Here is a 22919-nt window from a genome sequence, read left to right as displayed (position 1 = left end):
AGAGCTATTTAATTCCGTTTTCTGGACTTAAGTCTGTAAAATGAGCTTGTTGAAATAAATGACCACTAAAGTTCATTACAGCTCTAAAGCTATGATTCTATAATCAAATGAGATAATATTTGCAAAGCACTTAGCATATTGCCTGGCATATAGAAGGCACTTAAATGCTTGTTCTTCTCTCCCTTATAATCTATGACAAAATATGTTATTTCATTTACTCCATATACCTCAAAGTTACCTAACAAATACCTGTATTTTAAATGATTATTGCTTCCATAACATCAAAGTAGGGGCTATATAAAAAATACAAAGAATACAGCATATGGTCCCTGTCACTGCAGAAGCCACTTAAAAACTATTTGTTGAAAGCAAGCATTCTTTCAATTACCTTACAATTTAGTTTCTACATATAAAATTTAATAACAAAGTTTTCTGGTAAAAGGCAATATGAGAAATATCACAAGGCAGGTTAAATATACCAAATGAATGATATAAACAATAAATGTAAGGACATAGTACTACACATTGGGTATGTAGTGGATAGAGAATTATTGAAAGGAAAAATTGAGGAGGCATAGGATATGTGGCCAGGATGTCTTATATGTGGCATATTTATTAATTTATGTGGGAAATGTACATTGTCTTTGATCAGAATATTAAAAATTATACTGTTCAGTTGATTCTTTCATCGCAATGTCTCAAATCCATCCCCTATCCTTTTTAGTTTGAGGCCTCTACAAATTCTGCCTGAACTATTTTAATAGCTTTTGCCAAACTACTGTCTACCTATTAGATTGTGAGCTATTTAATTTATTGAGTCCTTTTTTTTTTTTAAACCCTTAGCTTCTGTCTTGGAATCAATACTGTATATTGATTCCAAGACAGAAGAGCAGTAAGGGCTAGGCAATGGGGGTAAGTGACTTGCCCAAGGTCAAATTGCTGGTAAGTATCTGAGGCCATATTTGAACCTAGGACTTCCCATCTCTAGGCCTGGCTCTCAAACCACTGAGATACCCAGCTGCCCCTGACTGAGTGTTATTCATCCCTGATCTCAGTAGCTAGAAGACTTTGCATATAGTAGGTACTTAATTTGTTAAACTTAATTTTTTGATGGGCTAAGGCTATTCTTATAATCACAAGAATATTTATTTAAACTAGCCCGATTCAATGTCACACAAATTTAAAGCTGTTTAACTGACCATATTTCAAATCTGTCTATATTTTATTTCATTGTATCTTCTACAAATATATATGGATTTCTAGTTTAATGCTATTTAAATTATATACCAAAAATGCCGGGAAGGTGGCTGAAATAGCACGATGATTTAATTAATGTTAAGTACAGGTCAAAAGAAAGCTTAGTTATCTTAATATTTTTCATTCATTTATAAGGGTCTTTCTTCATAAAACCCTATGACTTAGGCAGGATAAGATCATAGCTAGAGAAGGATCCTCAGAAGCCATCTAGTACAACCCCCTCCTTTTATACATGAGGAGACTGAGGCCCAAGAAGGTTAAATGACTTGACTCAAAGTCATATAAATGGTTTTAGAGGTAAGAACTGAATCTAGGTAATCTAGGTAAGTTAATGTTCTTTCCCTGTACTAAGGTACTAAGAGACAATCTACAAGAAAATCTAGTTTCCTAAATGAGTAGACATTCAAGATCAAGAAATCTTGGATGAATCTTATGTTTTAAAATAGTAAATTTCTTTAAAAGATTAACATTAGATAAATCCTTCTCATTTGGAGATGCTTTCTATTTCAGAATCTAAACCCTTAGCATGGAATGAAACAACCTGGGATAAAATAACTCAAACTCCAGTGGCTTTCTGTTACCTCCAGAAGGAAACACAAAATGCTGTTTGGTATTCAAAGTCCTAGCCCCCTCCTACCTTTCCAATCTTCTAACACCTTATTCACTGCCATGTACTTTTCAATTCAGTGACAATGGCCTCCTAGCACTCCATCTCTTGGCTCTTGGTCATCTTTGCTGGCTATTCCCTCATACCTGGAACACCCTCCCTTCCCCTACTCTGATTACTAACCTTTCAGGGTTTTTCAAGTCCCTACTAAATTCCTACCTTATACAAGAAACCTGTCTCAATTACTCTTTAATTCTAGTGCCTTCCCTCTATTAATTACTTCCTATTTATTCTGCATAATTTGCTTTACATAAGTTTACTAGCAAGTTATCACCCCTGTTAAGATTGTAAACTTCTTGACAGCAGAGATAATCTTTTACCTCTTTTTGCATATCTGAGCACTTAGTGTTTGGTACAAGGTAGGTGCTTAATAAATATTTAATGACTTATTGATTGATCTTGTCTGCAGCACAGCAAAGAACCAAAATTATGCTGGCTAATTTTTGTCCTATACCCCACTAAGACTTACCGTCTTGCCTGCACCATTGGGTCCAACCAAAATTGTTAAAGGATTGAAGAAAGTGATAACTTGCTTATCTTTGTCCTCTATTCCAAAACTCCTCACACCCATAATGCTCATTTTTTCAATCTTAGACATGTTTTCAATTATTTTCTTTTTTTCCGATTTTGAGGACCTAAGGCAGAAAAACATTTTATTATTGGAGCAAACTCCAGCCTCTCAGGATAATTTTTACTGTCCAATAGGTGAAAGAGTAATTATTCTGCTCTGCACTAAGCTCTATTCAGCTCTATCTGTGACTTAAGGTCAAACCAACTTTAGAGGCTCCACTTGTCCTTAGTCCAGAAGCCTTGGTGATCATACTTTGCCATTCAGACCCAACGACATTACTCCTGAGACTGAAGCTCAAGCAGAGGCAGGGTGCTGGGGATGGCTGAAAGAGCACGAGGTGGGAAGAGAAGATGAAGACACGGTGAAACAGTGGCAACTTGGGGGTATTTCGGGTTTGAGTTGTGGATTGTGGGGTTTCCCTGGAGAGTGGAGGGGATGTGGGTGAGGAAGGGCTGAGGAAGGACGGGGGTAATAGGTACTGGAACCGGGATATTTATATAATATATATATAATAATAACATGTAGTGGGGAGGAAGTGAATGGGGTTAAGGAGCCGAGAGGGCTGGGAATGGGGATTGGGAGGTAAGAAGGTGAGAAAAATAAGAAGACATGACGGAGCCCATGGCGACCATAAAACAAATGAAGGCCGGGGGGACCTTCATCCCCTACCAGCTCCCTTACTAGCACCTGAGACGGGGTCGGAGCCCAGAACAGACACTGCAACCAGCCAAAAACTCCTCTGCTGCCAAAGCTGCCGGAGATTCCCGCTCGCCTCGACCCACCCCTTCCCGTCCCACGGATCCACCCTTTCCGGTACCTCGCGCACCTCTGTCCGGCCTCTTCCGGGTCGTTCAGCTATCTTGAACCAGAGACAGTCTCGAAGTCGCGAATTGGAAGTTTAAGCTTTCCTCCGCCCCCTCGGAGCAGGGAAGAGTCGGAGGCGGAGGCAGTATAAACCCTTTTTGGGCAGAGCTTTAGAATTTTGGGCCAGTTTGTGTATCGAGGGAAGTAGGGGATGCGGCTTTGTTCGGGGAGGCTGGGATCCGAGCGGGCGGAGCGGGGCATCTTGCGGTGCCATCCTGCCTTTCCCCAAACTGGAGTTGTGGAAGATACGGAAATGAAAGGGAGTCTGATCTTATTTCGGGGTCCTGCCATATCGCCTATTTTAATGGCCATTAGTAATAATAATGAATTCATCATCTGTACTTGAAATCTGCCTAATCTTTGTTCCCATTTTATTTTTTGCTTTATGTTTTATATAAGCAAGCAGAGTAGATAGAGCCCGAAAACTTCAAAACCGGATAAACCTGGGTTAAAATCCTGCCTCTGATGAATCCTGGCTTCTCAGTACCCTGGGCACCTCACTAAATCTCCAAGTTCTTGAGAAGGTAGCAACTTAATGTTACTAAGGGGAGTTTTCTCATCTGGGAATTCCATACCGTGAAATCACAGCCCCTATCCTTAGCCTATGTTGTTTCTTGTGTTAGAAACAAGAAAAGTATTTGACCTGTTTTATGATGAAGAAAAATAAATTTGTCAGGCGCAAATTTAATAAAACTTGTTGAAATACCCAAATCCTCTAACTTTGCTCTTCCTTGGGCTCCGAAAATGCTTCTTGTCAAGAGATGTTAATCTCTCTCATCTACACATGGATAACTGTCTTCCTGTGGGACAGTCCCACACATACCCTTATCTTACTCTCAACAGATGGGTTATATAATTTCATTCTGCTCTTTTTTTCTTCATGTTCCCTGGACTGTATAACCTAATTTGAGTAATAAAAAAAATAATTTTGGGACAGCTGTGGTCTCTGCTAGAGATCTCACTAAAACCCACCTTCCCCTATCCCTTAGATTTAGAGATTATATAAATGTAGCCATAATGTCCATTAGTGCTTAAAAAATTACTCCAAAACTGTCAGATTTATAAAAATGTAAGGCATTCTCTGATTGATAAATGGTCAAAGGATATGAACAGTTTTCAAAGCAAGCTGGCAAAACTATAGTCACATTTTAAAAAATCCTCTAAATCACTCTTGATTTGAGAAATGCTAGTTAAAACAACTCTGAAGCACCACTTTACACATATCAGATTGGCCAATATGACAGAAAAGGGAAAGATAAATGTTGGAGGGGATGAGGGAAAACTGGTCACTAATGCATTATTGGTGGAGTTGTGAACTGATCCAACCATTCTGGAGGGCATTTTGGAATTATAACCAAAAGGTTATAAAAGAATGCATACTCTTCCATACAGTAATACCACTAGATCTGTATCCTAAAGAGATAAAAAAAAATGGGAAAAGACCTGTTTGTACAAAAATATATATAACTGCTCTCTTTGTGTTGGGAAAGAATTGAAAATTAAGGAAATGTCCCTCAATTGGGGAATAGTTGAACAAATTGTGGTATATGACATTGATGGAATACTATTGTGCTATAAGGAATGATGAACAGGATGGTTTCATAAAGAGCTGGAAAGACCCATATGAACTGATGCAGAGTGAAATCAACAGAACCAGGAGAACACTGTACACAGTAAAAGCAATATTGTGGATTGATCTAAAAGAATAGACTTTGCTATTAACAGCAATACAATGATCCAGAACAATTCCGAGGGACTGACAAAAAAGAACCTCCAGAGAAAGAACTGTTAAAGAATCCAGATGGAAGCATATGATTTATCACTTGTTATTTAGGTATAAAGTTGTCCCTCACTATATCATGCTTCACTTATCATAGCTTCACTGTATCACGAGTTTTTAAAAAAATATGTCTAATTCTGTATCATGAAGTTTTTCCTATATCGTGGGATTTTGCGGATGGAGCTGAATTTGGAACCATGCCCAAAGGATTTTAAAACTGTGTATACCTTCAGTCCAGCAATACCATTACTAGGTCCATATCCCAAAGAGAATGAAAAAAAGGGAAAAGGACCTACTTGTACAAAAATAATTATTGCACTTCTTTATGTGATGGCAAAGAATTAGAAATTGAGGGGATGTCCATCAATTGGGGAATGACTAAACAAATTGTAGTATATGATTGTTGATGGAATGATATTGTGCTATAAAAAATGACAAGCAAGATGACCAGAAAAATCTGGAAAGATAATATGATGAAAAATGAAGTGAGTAGAACCGGAGGAGTGCAAATTGAAGTATAATTTTCTTATTTATTTTTCTTGCTTTTTAAAAATAATGTCACTTATATGGAAATGTTTTGCATGATTTCACATGTATAATTGATGTATTCCTTGCTTTCTCAGTGGATATGTGGAAGGGAGGATAAGAATTTACATTTTTTTCAAGAATGTTACATAAATAATATATTTTTTTAAAATTTTGGTAAAGAAGTCTACTCAAACACCCTCGCTGAACAGCTGTGGGAAATACAATTTGAACATCATGCCTTCTATCTACTTGTGGTAGATCTCTTTTTATGGTACAATAATGCTAATTCTTAGAAACATTTACTTCAAGGATCTGTAATTGTATTAGTGTTGGCCCTCATATCACTAGCAAATGTAACATTTCTATAATCTAATTGACAATTTCAAGAGTCACTGTGACAAGAAAAAAAATCATCATGGTTAGGCCACTATGATGGTGTCTTTGAACTTAATTGGATACTCCTCAAATAATAGATATAGTTACTTACCAGGTATCCATACTCTTTAAGTCTTTCCAACTTGATAAGACTTGCCATAATTTGTACTCTCTAGGCATAACCTTCATGAACCCATATCACCTCCATGCCTTTTTAGGACATGCAATGGAATGACTATCCCAAATGCCTTTCATGTTGGCAAACTGGTTCCTCAGACCAAGGCTGGAACATCTTCGCTCAGCCTACTACAGATAGCTTTGAGGCATTTGGAGAATGTCTTGCTAACACTCCATCTCACAAATCCTTACTTGTATGCCTCCATGATTATCAGTGATGTCAAGTAAATTAAAATGTAAAAAACCAGACTACATTAGCTTTTAGATACAGGTATTTACTATGGATATGTAGTAGGGACAGTTGGTATAAAGCATTCCCCCAAAATCTATGACATAATTCTTTCAAAAGTACATGGAGGGGATTGAAAGCCAGGCCTAGAGACAGGAGAGCCTGGGTTCAAATTTGACTTCAGACACTTTCCAACTGTGTGACCCTGGGCAAGTCACATTGCCTAGCCTTTACTGCTCTTTGGAACCAATACACAGTATTGATTCTAAGACAGAAGGTAAGGGTTTAAAAAAATACATGGAGGGGAGTCCAGGGGAAGTGGAAAAAAAAGTAAGTCAGGTGTTGGAAGTCCTCTTACCATAATCTTCATGATGCTTCTCTTAAATGTGGTATAGTTTTTTTTTTGTTTTTTTTTTCTGGGCTCCTTTTAGAACAGGGATTTTTTCACCTTTTTTTTTTTAAACAATCCCACAACACCAGTTGCCTAAAGTACATTTTAAACTGTATCTTCTGGACAGATCTCCAACTCACCGTGCTCAAAACAAAATTAATTATCTTTCTCCTTAAATACTCCTCTTTTCCAAACTTCTCTATTTCTATTGAAAGCACTATCATTCTTTATGTCTCCTAGATTCATAACTTTGCCATTATCCTCAACTCCTCACACTCCTTTTACTGCACATATCCAATCAGTTGTCAAATCTTACTGTTTCTCTATCTACATCTCAAACATCCACCCTCAGCTTCACACTCAAACAACCTAGGTTTCCTATTGTACCTGGAATCAAACAGACACTTCTCTGTTTAACTTTTCAGATCCTTCACATCCTTGGCATAATCTATTTTTGTTGCATCACTAGACATTCCTATCCCTCCTGTGCTCTTGTGATCCAGCCAAACTGGCCTTCTTTCTGTTCCTCACTTTCTTGCCCTCATACCTTTGCACTAGCCATTTGTCACTCCCTAAACTCCAGTAAAAAAATCTTCTTTAAAGTCACAACTCAAGAATCACCTATAATGAAGCATTTTCCCGATCCCTTTAACTGCCAATACCCACCCTCTCAAACAAATTTATATTTAATCACTTTGCTTTTATTATATCTTGCCTTTATAAAGACAGTCAGATGGCTCAGTAGATAGAGCTCTGGTTGGGGAATCAGGAAGCTCTGAGTTCAAATTTGACCTCAGACACTTACCAGTGCTATGACCCTGGGAAAATCATTTAACCCTATTTACCTCAGTTTTCTCATTTGTAAAATGAACTGAAAAAGAAAATGGCAAACTCTCCAATATCTTTACCAAGAAAACTCCAAATGGGGTCATAAAGAGTCAGACACAACTAATTGACCAAAAAAAGTCTTTATATTTATTTTTATATACTTATTTCTGTCCTTGTTTGCTCCTCTTCCAGCATAAGAATGTAATCTCCTTTTGAGTAAGGAATTGTTTCATTAACTTTATTTGTATCTCCAGTTCTTGCAGTATCTGGAATATATCAAGTATTTAAAATATGTATTGATTTATCAATTTATTAGCAACAATATCTCAAAGTATCAATCTGAGTTTTAATGTCTATGTAACGGGGACTTCACCAGGGAACCCCAGATCAGTTAGTTGAGGCCCCCCACCAACCCAGTTGATAAAATTACAAGATGAAGAGGACAGGGAATTTAGGCAATAAAATTTAAGGGTAAACCTTTTTTAAAATTTGACTTTTCTTTCAAGTTACCTGGTTGCTTCTTATAAAGAGTTTGCCCCTCTCAGACATTAATTGACCATTATAAAGGAAATATGAAGAAAAGTTTATATTACCTTCTCTCCTTTAGAAAGTATAAAGAAATTCCTAAATCATTTTGATGGAGTTATAGGGTGACTAGCCATTGGCTTGACTGAAGGAAAGACCATATCTCTATGACTTTAAAACACAAATGCAAGGATTGAATAGAAAGTCATCGTTGGCAGCCAAGGAGAAGGCCAATTAGGGAGGCAAATTATGGAGGAAGAATCCAGCTCTTAAGAGGAACTCAGCTCTTCACAGCTTCCCTGGTGCCTCATCTGGAATGCAGAAGGAGGAGGGGATTTCTCTCCTCTCTTTCCTCCTCTTGAATTGTCATTGTCATCTGGCAATAGAAAAACTGGACCAGTAGGAAATGCTGCTTCTAGCAGAGAGCAGGCCTTTAGAGGAAACTAATAGGCTCAGAGATCTGATGGATGATTACTCCAAGTTCAAAATACCAACGGAACCAAAGATAGTACTTCCCTTCTAAAACTATAGACACAAAAAAAAAAGCCCCCAAATATTATTTTGCCATCCATAGTCAGTCAAGAGACATAAGCTGAAAGCAATTGACACTACTGTGTCCCAAATACAAAATACAAATACAAAGCAAGTACACTACATATTTCCTATAAACAAAGAGTGCAGTGTTCCACAAATACATATAATAGGAAGAATGGGCATAAAGAGTACATAGTAGAGAGGCACACACGTAAGGAAAGTATATAGCTAAGGTAATACACTATAAGGGCTTAAGTTTTTTTCTTTTCAATATCATGTTCTTACATCGCTAATCCTGGACATGATGACTACATCATTGCACAAGTCACTCCACTGTGGTCTCTAAGGCTGCTCTTTTCTTCTATATGCCTGCTCTCAGCTAGAAGCAGCATCTCCTACTGGTCCAGTTTTTCTATTGCCAGATGACAATGACAATTCAAGAGGAGGAAAGAGAGGAGAGAAATTCCCTCCTCCTTCTGCATTCTAGATGAGACACCAGGGAAGCTGTGAAGAGCTGAGTTCCTCTCAAGATCAGGGTTCTTCCTCCACAACTGGCTTTCTCCTTGACTGCCAAAGATGACTTTCTTTTCAATCCTTGCATTTGTGTTTTAAAGTCATAGAGATATGGTCTTTCCTTCAGTCAGCCAATGGCTAGTCACTCTATAACTCCATCAAAATGATTTAGGAATTTATACTTTCTAAAGGAGAAAAGATAATATAGGCCTGACTTATTACTGAAAGTGGTGAGATCTATGAGAAGAGCTTTTATATTTGTATCATCATAACAGTGTGAAGTAAATATCTAGGGCAGTGATGGCAAGCCTATGGCACAGGTGCCAAATATGACAGGCAGAGTGCTCTCTGTGGTCTCTCGGGCCACTCTCCTCTCTAACCTCAACCCCCAAGAGTGTGTTATTAGACAGGCAGAGGGACTTGGGTGGAGATGCTTCCCTCCCCCTCTCCACCATGCCTGTTGATATTTTTTCACATCCCCCACCCCTCTACCCAATGGGAGTGCATAAGGAGTAAGATGGGTGGCTCACAAGTAGCAGAGCTAGAGGGGAGCAGAACACTTGGGCTACTCCCCTCCCCCTCTCCACATGTGCCTCTCATCACCTGCCCCTCTGCCCAGTTCCAATGGGAATGCTTCCTTCCTCACCTGTCTGGGGGCGAGGGCAGCACCACTCAGTCTAGGAGTGGGGGCAGGGCCCACTCTGTCTCTAAAAGGTTTGCCATCGCTGATCTAGGGGATCTGTATTTCAGCTTTGATCTCAAACACCATAGTGGCAGAACATAGGAAATTCAGAGTTACACCTTGTATCTAACGATCTGGCGCTGGCATCTCCTGGTGTCATAATGCCAGAACCAGTATGACAGTCTCCATGGAGGGAGGAGCTAGTAGGGCTTAAAAAGCAAGAGCTTGGGAAGGAGAGGTGTTTTTTTTGGGGGGGGGGTGTTTGTTTATTTTTTATTTTTTACTTCCACTCTAGAACTACTGGCTCCCTGGGATGACTGTTCTTCATCTGACCTGACCTTCTCTGGCAAACCATCAAGCTGAAATGGGGGAATGGATCTTTCCCTAAGGTGAGAAAGGCTCTCTTCTATTCCCTTCTCTCCACTAATAAATGCTTATAAATCTGGTAATAAGCCTCCAGATCAACTTTGAATTATAACAGAACTATTCAAGATTCTCATCATTATCACTGTGGAAATTTAGTCACAGGACTTTTCTCTAGGAATCTCATAGCCCTACACCCCCTAAAGGACTGTGGATTCACCTGGACTTCGTTCTGTTATGAGTCCCTGACCCCCAAGGGAACAATTATTTCTCTTTAGCTTATTGACCTCACTCTAGAATAAAACTCTGGAAAAATCTAACTTGAATTGATACAAGCTTTATGGCTTATGTATAGGTTTCCCCAAAAGTAGGTAACAGGTTCATGCTCCCATATGTACAATATAAGTGGCAGGTATGGGACAGTCTTTATTGCTTCTACCACAGAGAATGCATAAGACTTTACAAAGCTAACAAACAAACTTAGGAACATATAATATTCAAATAGCTCACTAGATTTCCTTTCCCCGAAGGTAAAGCCACTTTGAGGGACTGCTAAATATTCACCTTATATCTGTGCTGTCTGGGCATCTCACAGAATCCATTATCTTAATGGAATGTCCTGTCTCATCCTCCCTCCCCCAATTTAATTTAAGTTTATTCCTCCGTCTTCAGAACATTTTCTCATTCTGAACTGTTGAGGAAATCTCCCAATAATCTGGTAGTACCAAATTCTCAAATTTATTAATTTTTTATCTCTTGGGAATTCTGGAACTTTGGAATTGGAGCTCATGATTAACCAGGAGGTAATTCCCAAGGCTGACCCATTCTCAGGATATGTATTTCTAATATATACCTCGAAAAGGAAACAGAAAGGCAGAATCTGAATGCGGTTAGGAACTAGAGGTCTGGGAAATTCTCTCAATCTAATCTGGGCAAGAACAGACTACTTTCCATTTCCTTCTCCTTCAAGTCACCATTTTCTGCTCCAGGGGATAGGGGAGAATGGAGGTAGAGGCAGAAGGAGCAATCTTCAAATCTAGAAGTCATGGGAAAAAAACAAAACAAAACAAGCACCAACTAATTTTTATAGACAGGGTTGGAGGAGGGGGCACCTCCATTCATGAGAATCCATACTCCTAAGTCACAGTCAGCCAATAACAGCAGGCAGCCCAATTCATTGGAGACCAATCAGAAGAGCTCACTCTGTCCTCTCAGCAAAGAGCCAAGATATAGTTCTTTCTCAGTATTTGTCATCTATCTGAAAACTATCCATGCCCAATAATTTCATCAAGTTATCTAGAAGGCCTCATTAAATTGATTAGGGACTTTCTTGATTAACTTCTGTTATATTCAGAATTTCTTTCTGCTTTGCTTCCAGTCTCTCCCAGGAATGTCAGAATATAGCTTATGTCTAAGTTCCCACAGACATAGGTCAAAGGGCTCTAGGTTCCTATATATGAACTCAAGCTAAAAATAAATGCAGTGCCATCTATTTCATGCTATATAAATAATGCAAAAAAGAAAACCTCACCAAGGATTCAAAAAGCCCATAGTCAAGGCAGTTTCTATAGAAACCTTTAAAAATCCTTTAGACTCAGCACCACAAAGTGGTTGAAGTCCCACAGAAAGGAAATACATGAGGTCAAGGGTGGGGGGGGGGGAGATCCTTGTCTTCTGATAAGTCCTCTGTCTCCACAAGAGATTCAGTTCTCTAGACTTATAGTGCCACACTGTGGTTGACTCCCCTGGGAAGAAAACACTCTCAGAAGTTGCCAAAGGGAAAATTTTCTCCCTTTGCTGAGTCTCCATTCCCTTCCAGGGATGTGGACACTCCTCCATAGGAATCCTGCAATTGACTCTTCTTATAAGGGAAATGCAAAAGTGACTGATAGACAGTAGAGCAGTGATGGTGAACTTTTTAGAGACTGAGTGCTCAAATTGAAGTTCTCATGCCACAAGTGAGTCCCCTGCCTTACCCCAGACAGGAGAGGGAGGAAGTGCTCCTATTGGGCTGCTGGGCTGAGGGGTGAGTGATGGGAGAAATGTCCTCAGGTAGGCATGGAGAGGGGGAGAGGAGCAGCCCCTTCCAGTATCTGTGCCGTAGGTTTGCCAACACAGATAAAACCTCTTCTCTCCCAGGGAAATGCACAATTCTCCAGCCTTACAACTTCACTTTTTAACTGAGATTCCCCCAGAAGGTAAATACACTTCGGAGTACTGAAGAGTCAGACCTCCTACATGTGATCACATCTTAGTGTTAAGGGGGGGATTGTCTGTACCTTCCATGGGGAGATATCTTTGAAGGTAAAACAAAGGCCTCATCCTATGACTTTTTCAAGTAAACCAATCTCTTGCAGTCATTATACCCCACCATAGAGGTATAGTCTATATAGACTACACACACAGACACACACACACACACACACACACACACACTATACTTCTATAAAAAGCAAGGGAAAGAGTGATATAGATACAGTCTCTCCACACTTTGCCAGGGTCAGACCACAAATGCAATAATATATTTATATATTTAGTTCAAAATGGTATATTTTAGAAGAGACATTGGCAAACTAGAAAGAATCTAGAGAAGTGCAATCAGAATTATAAGGGGACTCAGAAACCATCCCATCCTAAAATTATTTGAAGACAGTTGGTCTAAAGGAGTAAAAGGGGGGAGGTATGATAAATCTGTAGAAGAGAAAATTTTGAGGTGTTTTATTCACATATTTGAAGGGCTGTCATATAGAAGAAAGATTGGCCATGATATAATGTAAAGCAAACTGAACGTGTAGGAAAAGACCTAACTTTTACACTTAGTAGCTTTGTGGCCATGGGGAAGTCACTGGGGAGAGAAGCATTTTCTATCAAGTTCTCAAAGCAGTAAAGGAAAGCCCAGGTTGTCTCAGCTAATGAGACAGAAATAACTGAAAATTAGACAAATGTTTTCTCCTTGAGGTAACTTCTTAAAAGCTGTCTATGGCTCTGAGATATTTGTGTTAAGATGTGAGAGCACTGGATTTCTGAGCCCACAGGAATTAGTGGCTTCCTCCTCAACTCTCTAACTCCAAACTGGGCCATTTGCCCACAGGCCTTGAGGCTTCAAAACTACGACAAGTTCAACATTCCATTAGTCTCAGAACTTTTCCTATGAAAGGAATATGAGAACCTCAGAAAGAAATCTCCTCAGGGAGGAGAGAAGAATATGACCTGAATTCACTTCCTTTCCTAATTTGAAGAAATACCAGTTCTAACCAAGTGGTCACTGGCTGAGAAGCAAGATCACTATCTAACTGGTGGAAAAGATGTATCTAGAAAACAGTTTGTGTGAAGAAGATTTGAGGACTTTAATGGGCTGAAAACTCAACATGTCAACAGTACAACATAGTTCCACGCTCAAACAACAAAAGTGAATACTATTCTTTCTTTTAAAACCCTTATTTTCCATCTTAAAATCAGTTCTATGTGTTGGTTCTAAGGCAGAAGAGCAGTAAGGGCTAGGCAAAGGCGTTAAGTGACTTGCCCACAAATCATCACACAACTAGGAAGTATCTCAGGTCACATTTGAACCCAGATCCTTCTGTATCCAGGGCTGGCTCTCTATCTCCTAAACCATTTTCCTGTCTCCAAGTTAATACTATTCTAGACCACACTGAGAGGCATAGTATCCAAAACAATAAAGGTGATCATTCCACTGCACTCTGCCCAAATTAGACTACATCTAGAGTATTGTGTTTCTTTCCAGCTATAATATTTTAGGGAGGACATTCATAAATTGGGAAAATATCTACAAGAGGTCAATCATATTACTGAGTAACATGGAGACTCATAAAAGACTCCATTGTAGATATTTATCTTGGAGAAGAAAAAACAGAGGGGAGACATGATAGTAGTCTTCAAATGGTTGAAGGACTATCATGTGAAAAAAAAAGAATTTTTGTGCTAGATCCCAATAAGTAGGAATTACAGAGAGAAAAATTCAGGTTCAATTTAAAGAATAATTTCCTGATAATAAGAACTATCTCAAAACAGAGTGAGCTGTCTTGGAAGGTAATGGATTTCCCTGATTAAATAAAAGTCTTCAAAGGCAATCTGAGTGACTACTTGGAAATATTTTAGAGGGAATTCCTATTCAAGCTATACTAGATGGCTTCTGAGGTCTCTATCAACTCTGAGATTTTGTAATTATGTAATATTCTGGAACCCAAAAGGACCTCTCCTCTTTCCAGAGTTCTTGTAAGGAAAAAATTAGATAACATTCCAAAAACTAATGTCATCTGTGACATTTTCACTGGACACTCAGATGGCAGAACTTGGACCAAAAGGTGAATGATGAAACAGACAAGCCCAAAATGAGGAAAATTTTCCTGACAGTTGGAACAGTCTAAAAATATATTGCATTGCTTGGGATAGATAGTAAGTTCCCTGGCATTGGAGTTAAATTGCTAGATAGCTATTTTCCAGTGATGATGTAGTTAGGATTCATGATTTGAATACAGATTAGTCTAAATAACATCTATAGATCCTTACATCTCTACGATTTAACACTTTCTCTGAGCTTCCATCTTCCTTTCAAACTAATTTTTTAAACCGGACAGAACTAAAACTTAAGGGTGGAAGATTCAGTGTACAAGATTTCAGTTCAAGATAATGCTGTCATTTTAGATAGCGTCAATACTAGTTAGCACTAGTATTATTTTTAGTGCCATTTCTTAAAAACAGAACAACTTTTAGATAGGTTGAACAGTTGATAGAATGCTGGATTTAGTCAGGAAAACTAAGTTCAAATCTTGTGTCAGACACTTATTAGCTGTATGACCTTGGGCAAGTTGCTTGGTTTCGGTTTCCTCGTCTAAAAAATAGGGACAATAATACCACTTAGCTTATAGGATTGTTGTGAGAATAAAATGAGATAATATGTGTAAGGTCATTTAGAAACATTAAATAATCTTATAAGTGCTAGATATAATAATTTATTATTAATAACCTAAAGCTCAATAAAACTTAATTACCTTCTAACCAGTTTTCTAAAGTCTTATCTTTTACTGTCTTGATTGTACTTATTTTCCTTTTGGAGTCTATTTGATTTCCTATATTGACTGATATTGCTTTTTTACTGTAGCACCCCTTTGAGAGTGACCGAAGACTACAGGGATAAAAGTAATAGTCCAGCCATTCCTTCATCCTAAAGGAGAGAGAGGAACTGAAACCTCTCAAGAGGCAAGAAATAAGGGGTGGCTAGGTGGCCTCAGATATGTCCTAGCTATGTGACCCTAGGAAAGTCACTTTACCCTGTTTGCCTATCCTTGCCCTTCTTAAAGTTGTCACTAGTAAAGTTAAAAAAAGTGAGCAAGCATACAGAGGGGAGGTTGTAAGCAATTCCAACAGAACTTTTCAAAATCACTGGTTACTCTCAAAAAAGAATGGTGTCTTCCTAAGAGTTCATCTTTCCTCTGTTGGCATTTAAAATCCTTCCCAGAATGGTGGGAGCAGAAACACAAAAGAAAAATAATTGCTTGATCACATGAGTCGATGGTGATATGATTGGGGATGTAGATTCTAAATGATCATCCTAGTACAATTATCAATAATATGGAAATAGGTCTTGATCAATGACACACATAAAACCCAGTGGAATTGTGTCGGCTATGGGTGGAGGGGGGAAGGAGGGGAGGGAAAGAACATGAATCATGTAACCATGGGAAAACATTCTAAATTAATTAATTAAATAAAAATTTCCAATAAAAAAAAACAAAAATAAAATCCTTCCTAATCTGATTCAGTCTACCTTATCAAGTGGATAATACATTTTTTCTACTCATGTATATTCTAGGCTATAGCAAACTTGACTTGTTTGCTATTCCCCCTTGTTCCATCTCCTGTAATTGCACCTTTGCATAGGCTCTCCTTGGAATGTTGTTGTTCCTCCTCACTTCTGTCCCTGGGAACCCCTGGCTCCCTTTAAGACTCTTATTTAAATGCAGCATCTTCCAAGGAGCCTTTCTTGATTCCCCTACTTATTACTGCCCCTTCCATAACTTTGTATTTTTTTCCCATCTAGTTTGTGTTTATCTGTAAACATAATGTGTCCCCCTAGTAGAATACAGGCTTCTTGACAGAGATTGTTTCACTATGGTATCCTAAGGGCCCCACACAATGCCTGACCCATAATAAATGCTTATTGGTTGATTAATTCATTAAGATATTTCTCAAGGTGAACTTCTGATTTTAGGAAGTATAATCAGAGGGGACTTGGTGATATGAAAGAGGTTTGAGTACAAGAGAAGGAGTAAAATATCATATACAGGGAGCCAAGAAGACCTGGGTTCAAGCGACCCTTGTGATCCATGCAAACTATGAAACCCTGGATAAATCATTTAACCAAACAGGATTCTAGGCAATGCTCTAAGACTATAAGCTAGAGAGAAGGTTCTAACTGGTATTGGTAGAGGGAGTTTCCTCAGTAGTACTGAAATCACAGGTCCAGCCCCTATCCCTTTATTTTTTATTTTATTTTATATTTTAACAAAGTTAGTGATATGTCATTTTATGAGGACATTAAATGCAAAGTAATTAGAGGAAAAATGGAAATATTGAGTTCCATGATATGCCCCTATTCAGAATTCCCTATCAGTAGCAAAGATCACTAGAAATTATTCATTTCCTCAAAGAGAGAGAATAAATTGGTTGGGGATATAGCCCAGAAGTACGCACTTTCTTTGCTAGAGATTAACCTTGAGCAGTTCAGCATGATGAAAATGTTTGTGTGCCTTCCTCTGCTGGTTCTCTGGGTAGGCTGCACTTATGGGGCTGCAACAGGAAATTCAGTGAACAGACTGGTCACAGAAACGCTATCGCTAATCACAGCTCACCGAACCTTGCTGATAAACAATGGGGTAATTTTCTATTTTTTTCATAGATTATTTTTGAAAAAGTCATAATTTTGGTTTACTTACATTTATTGCTGATATTAATAATGAAATAGAATTTTTAGAGAAAAGTTCTGGCATCTAACAACTAATAACCAAAGTCATTCTGTTGCCAGTTACCAGTGCTAAAGAACTCAATATAACCCTTGTATTTACTTTTATTTTTAGACCCTGAGGATTTCAATACCTGATCCAAAAAATGTAAGTGCAATTATGGTCACAGAATAATCAATCATTGCATGTGTAAAGAAATGTCATATTTACATAATGTAAAATAGCTATTACTGTCTGGAGCAATTCCTGTCCTCCAAGCATCTTCTTTATTTGGCATCTCCCTTATGATTTTAAGACAATGAATAACTTTCTAGGATTGATTTGTAATTGACAGGAAGACCAGGTAGTGGAAAGATGGCTTGTCTTGGAGTCAGAGGGCTGAAGTTACAGTCCAGCTCTGATATTCACTAGCCTTGCAATCCTGGTCAAATCACAACCTCTTGAGCTCATTTTTCTCATCTGTAAAATAGGGGAAATAGTTGTTTTGCCTACCCTGAAGAAAAAAACTTTGTAAACCTAAAGAATAATATACAAGTGTGAGTTATTAGTTTAAAAATGCAATAGGGTACCTCAGGAGATAGAGCCCTATTTGCCAGGAATATCATGTGGCAAATCCTTGCATGGTGTTGTTATATGACTGGCCTGGTCACTTTTAACTTGGACATTTTTTGAGAGAGAGAGAGAGAGGGAGAGAGAGAGAGAGAGACAGAGAGACGGAGAGAGACAGAGAGACAGAGAGAGACACTGTGTTTGAAAGAGAGAGAGTATATACAAATGTTCCTTTCTTTGTATCTCTTTGTATTAGCACAGTGCTAATAGTCATTTACTATGGTATAATAGCAGCTTATAAATGTTTGTTAACCAATTGAATGGTTTCTGACAGTCAGTGATTTTAAACTACATGTTTTACATGCATATACATCTTAATGTAAATGATGGCAACCTAATTGAATTACCCATGTTTAAATCTATCATTATAAAATTATATTAATGTCAAATGATATTTCCAGTGGGTTATGTGTCAGTAATAATGTGAGAAGCAGGCCTACCAAAATTTTGGGGAATTATGTAGTCAAGGCCAAAGGAAGCATATATTTTAAAATACATATTTACCATTTGTTTTTTGCTATGTTTCTTTCTAGCATCCACTGTGTATTGAGGAAATCTTTCAGGGTATAGAAACACTGAAGAACCAAACTGCTGAAGAAAATGTGGCAGAAAAAATCTTTCAAAACTTCTCTTCTTTAAAAGAATACATTACTGCCAAAGAAGTGAGTTGTAAGGATCAGTAATATTTTATATGATCTGTGGTTTGAACAGGACAGCTTCTAATAATAGTAATTTGTTTCTTTTTTAGAAACAGTGTGGGGGAGAAAGAAGAAAAGTAGAGCAGTTCCTGGACTACCTGGAAGACTTTCTTAGGACAGTAAACACTGAGTGGACGATAGAGAGTGGGGAGTGAAAAGGGAGGCTGGATGGATGATTTGAACAAGCCCTGCCCCTGCCATTTTGGACACAGAAGACTTCTGAAGCTCTTCCAAATTAAATTAAATCATTTGGTCATCACAATATTTATGCAGAACAGAATATCTTCATTTTTACTTTCATGATCCTTTTTTCTTATTTCTTCTTCATATATTCAAATATTAGTTTTGCCCAACAGAATTTTTGGAAAATTGTGGAGATAAATTGATTCCTCAAAAAAATGCTGAGTAAAGTGGTATCCAAATAACACCATCTGACCCAACAGGACATTGACTGGTAATTTTATCTGCCTGCTTTCAGCTCCCAAATGCAGCTATGATGTCTATTTCTATTTGGTGTTTTCCTCATGGCTTGCATGTTCAATGACAGCAACCTTGGCTACAGATTGTGGTGACATTTGTCACCACATTGTCTCAAGAACTGACATGGTCATATGTTATTTATTATTCACTTTGATACATTTAAATGTAGTGCCTGTATTGGTCTGAGAACCCTTCCAGGTTGTTATTTGTTGCTTAACTCTCTGAGTCTCAGGGTCTTCAATTGTAAAGCAATGGGGCTGTAATGTAAGCTAACATAAGAGTAAAAAGCAACTGAATGCAATGTACCTAGCCACAATGACTAATTTTTCAGATGAGAAATGAGGAAAATTCTTCCTCTCTTTAGGGAGTCCAGAGACAATAGGTTTGGTATTTCAAAAGATACTGTCAGAAATTATTGAGGTATTGGTTGTTTTTGCTTAACTTTAATACCAGAGAAGATTCATTGAACAGAGGTGAGGGTGTGTTTGTGCATGAATAAATATGCCCCAAAATAAATGTAATAGAAAAATTAAAAAACATCAATAAAACTTTGTTTTTAATTAGAGGATTGGACTAAAGAGAAACCATTTACTGTGAATTCCCTCTTCTCCTCTATTTTACATATCTATCCTCTAGTCTCTAATGAAGAATTGAATCTGTTTCTCACCATGGTCAACCCCTCTCCTTATGGTCTGGAGCTAAGTACTGTGAGCATCCTCTGTATTTCTCTTTTCCATTCCTTGTTTTAGGATTATGAAGAAGAACCTTCTAGTAATTATTTCTAATTGAGAGGCAATCTGGTATTGTGGAAAGATGCATTGTCTTGGGGCAAGAAGGCTTAAGTTCCCATCCTAATACTGGATCTCATCCTCTCCAATTTAAAAAAAAAAAAAACTTTTACCTTCTGTCCTAGAATTGATACTAAATATTGGTTCCAAGGTAGAAGAGTGCTAAGGGTTTGGCAAATTGGGGTTAAGTGACTTGCCCAGGGTCATGTAGGTAGGAGGTGTCTGAGACCAGATTTGAACTTAGGCCCTTCCAACTCCAAACCTAGCAATCTATCTGCTGTGCCACTTAGTTGCCCCCTAACTCCTAGTTCTGCATGATCATCCCATCCTGGTTCTAAATTTCTTTGATGACATTTTATACTATTCTGGGTAATTCCTAATACCTTCAAAGGTGTGGTGAGAAGCAAAAAAAAAATGCTTCTTGATTTTCTTTTGGGAAATTTTCTATTTCAGCTCTAAGTGGTACAGTGAATCCATAAGTCTAAGTCATATATCACTGAAAGTTTACTGGTGTTAAAAAGATGGGTCTATAATTAATTATTAAATGCTTTATAAGAAATGAAAAATGTGATGAATACAGAGAAGCATGGGAAGACTCATATGAACTAATGCAAAGTGAATTAAACAAAGCCAGGAAAACAATATGAATAATTACAACAATATAAATAAAGACAACAAGAGCAAAACAATAAAAACTGAATGCTATGAAATTATAATGATCAATCCAGGTCCCAAACAAGAGATATGAGTAGGTATCTTCTCCCATTAAAAACAAAACAAAACACCTTATCTTTTGTCTTAGAATTGATACTAAGTATTGGTTCCAAGGCAAGAGAGTGACATGGACTGGGCAATTTGAGTTAAGTGACTTGCCCAGGGTTGCAGAGATAGAAAGTGTCTGAGGCAAGATTTGAACCTAGGACCTTACACCTGTAGGCCTGGCTCTCTATCCACTGAGCCAACTACCTGTTCCTTCTCCCACTTTTTTTTTGCAAAGGTAAGAGAGACAATGGGCATGGAATACAGCATATATCACATTTTTTATATATTAATTAGTTTTGCTGGTAGATTTTCCCTCTTTTTTCCCTCTGTTTTAAGTATGTGGTATCTTTTATGGAGTACTAGGAAATGAAATGTAGGTGATGGAAAAACAAAATATGAGTCAAAAACTTTTTTTATTGGGGAGGACAGGACTTAAAAAAGGTGCAGTTTTCTATGAGCAATCCATTTCATGCTCTTCCAATTACTGAATTCTGAACTCATCTCATTCTTTATTTTCAATGTCTGTCTAAGACTCTGATGGATGAATTCTATATTTGTATGGATAATGGATATTCCTCATCCACTTCCGAGCTCACTGATGTGTACTCATCCTTTTATTTTTCTATGATTCATTTCTGGCTATGCCAGACTTTTTCTCTTCCTCTCCATAATGTCCCCCTCTTATAGAGGTTCTTAAAGTTCATTGAAAACTGGAGCTCCCTCAAGAGCTCCCTTTCCTTACTAATTCCATGCTTTGAACCATCTTAGTAGAAGTAACTCCTTCATGCCCAGTCTTTTCTTTATTTTCCTAGGTGTGGATATGTGAATCTTGTCCTTGTCATTGCCAACTATTCTACTTTTATGATTCTGTCTTCTCTCCTCTGGCAGCTTGCCTGTGTGGTCAGCACTGTTCTCTTCCAAATATTCAACCTCTCCTTGTCTATTGTCTTCATCATTGCCTTTAAATGTTCACAGATTCTCCATCTTCAAAAAGTCTTCACCTAAACTTATCCTCGCAACCTATCATTCTATATCTCCTCTTTTTCAGACAAACGCCTAGAAAAAAAAACCTATGCTCTTGGCTCTATTTTTTATTCCTTTCACTCACTTCTCAACCTCTTGCAATCTGATTTCCTATACCCAACACTAGATTAAAAACTACTCTTGACAAATTTGCTAATTATCTATTTATTGCTAAAGTCAATGACTTTTTCAGTCTTTGTCCTTCTTGGCATCTCTAGAGTGTAGAAATATAAGTTAGGGATAGAGTAATTTAAGGGAGAAGAAAGGAATTTGGATAAAAGCCCTGGAATAGAATTCTGAGGAGAAGCATTGTGGGAGACTATTACTGGTGATTAACTGTCATTTACACTCTCTATGTGGATTTCTACCAATCAGAAAGGGTGTTTTGCTCTGAGAGATTTTCCCTAGATAGTGATAGTTTTGTGGAGAAGTTATTGACTTCTTGGTTGAAAATCAACTTTGGAGAGAATCATTTTCCATGAGTATAGAGATCATCTGCCAGTGAGCCATCTGACAGAAATCTTCTTTGACTAATATAATCCAAAGATTTTCATCTGGGATTTTGGGTTACTTAGTGCAGCCAAACCCAAGCTTTTCCTTTTCCTTTTTTGTTAATCACTACTGGGCAGATCAGGTTAGAGTCAGATAGAGGTTTGGGTTTTTTAAAATAAGAGTAGAGAGCTGTAGGCAGGGCCCAGAGAAGAAAAAGAAGGCTCTCCTTTGCAGGGGATGTAGCAGTTGGGAGAAGCTTAGTTTTTAAGAGTGTTAGGGTCTTACCTACCAGTTTCCCTTACTTCCTCTATAAAATAAATTTTGTTTTTATAAACTGAGGCATTTGTGCTTTACTAGCCTGGGGAGTTCTTAGGTGGGATTGTATTATCTCACATCCCTCTAGGACAGTTCCCTGTTACAATAGTATCTGAAACTGTTGATCAACCCCTCTTGATGGAATTTTTCCTCAGGTTTTTGTAATACCACTCTGTTTCTATTCAATATTTTCTCCCTGTATATAAGATTTATCCTTCTCATTTTCATTTTCAGGATCATAATTTGTTTCAACAACTATGTACAGATGTAACCTGAAGTAATATTCCTGGTTTTCTTTTCTCTATTTATACTCTCTCTCTTGTTAATATAATTAACTCTCTTGGATTCAACAATCATCTCTATATCCAGGTCTTTCTTCATCTCTCTCCGGAGTTTCAGTCCTGTAGCTCCAACAGTCTGTTTGACATTTCCATATGGATATATCAGAAACAATGCAAATTGAATATGTCCCAAACAGAAGAAAT

At 37.8% G+C, this 22919-nt stretch overlaps 1 protein-coding gene and 1 non-coding gene across 3 annotated transcripts in view; one reads left to right on the top strand and one right to left on the bottom strand.

Moving 5' to 3' along the window:
• RAD50 (RAD50 double strand break repair protein) overlaps nucleotides 1–3325 on the bottom strand; it is a 102271-nt gene extending 98946 nt beyond the window's left edge. Inside the window, exons 1-2 of one of the 2 annotated variants that reach the window (XM_001366157.5) lie at nucleotides 3183–3325; nucleotides 2394–2559 (exon numbers count right to left, since the gene is read on the bottom strand). In XM_001366157.5, the coding sequence (XP_001366194.1) occupies nucleotides 2394–2522 (129 nt within the window). In that variant the 5' untranslated portion in view covers nucleotides 2523–2559; nucleotides 3183–3325. Of the gene's footprint in view, nucleotides 1–2393; nucleotides 2560–3176 lie in introns of both variants that reach the window. The other variant, XM_007473444.3, reaches the window with a different exon arrangement.
• A 6865-nt stretch (nucleotides 3326–10190) lies between these two features.
• LOC100018747 (uncharacterized) lies at nucleotides 10191–19620 on the top strand. Its single transcript, XR_008918323.1, has 4 exons — nucleotides 10191–10310; nucleotides 17382–17414; nucleotides 18410–18538; nucleotides 18625–19620. It is a non-coding gene; the product is annotated as an uncharacterized LOC100018747 (transcript).
• The last annotated feature ends 3299 nt before the right edge of the window (nucleotides 19621–22919 follow it).

This window comes from Monodelphis domestica, chromosome 1, assembly GCF_027887165.1.
Source record: "Monodelphis domestica isolate mMonDom1 chromosome 1, mMonDom1.pri, whole genome shotgun sequence".
Taxonomy (NCBI): domain Eukaryota; kingdom Metazoa; phylum Chordata; class Mammalia; order Didelphimorphia; family Didelphidae; genus Monodelphis; species Monodelphis domestica.
This window is presented reverse-complemented; position numbering and strand designations above follow the sequence as displayed.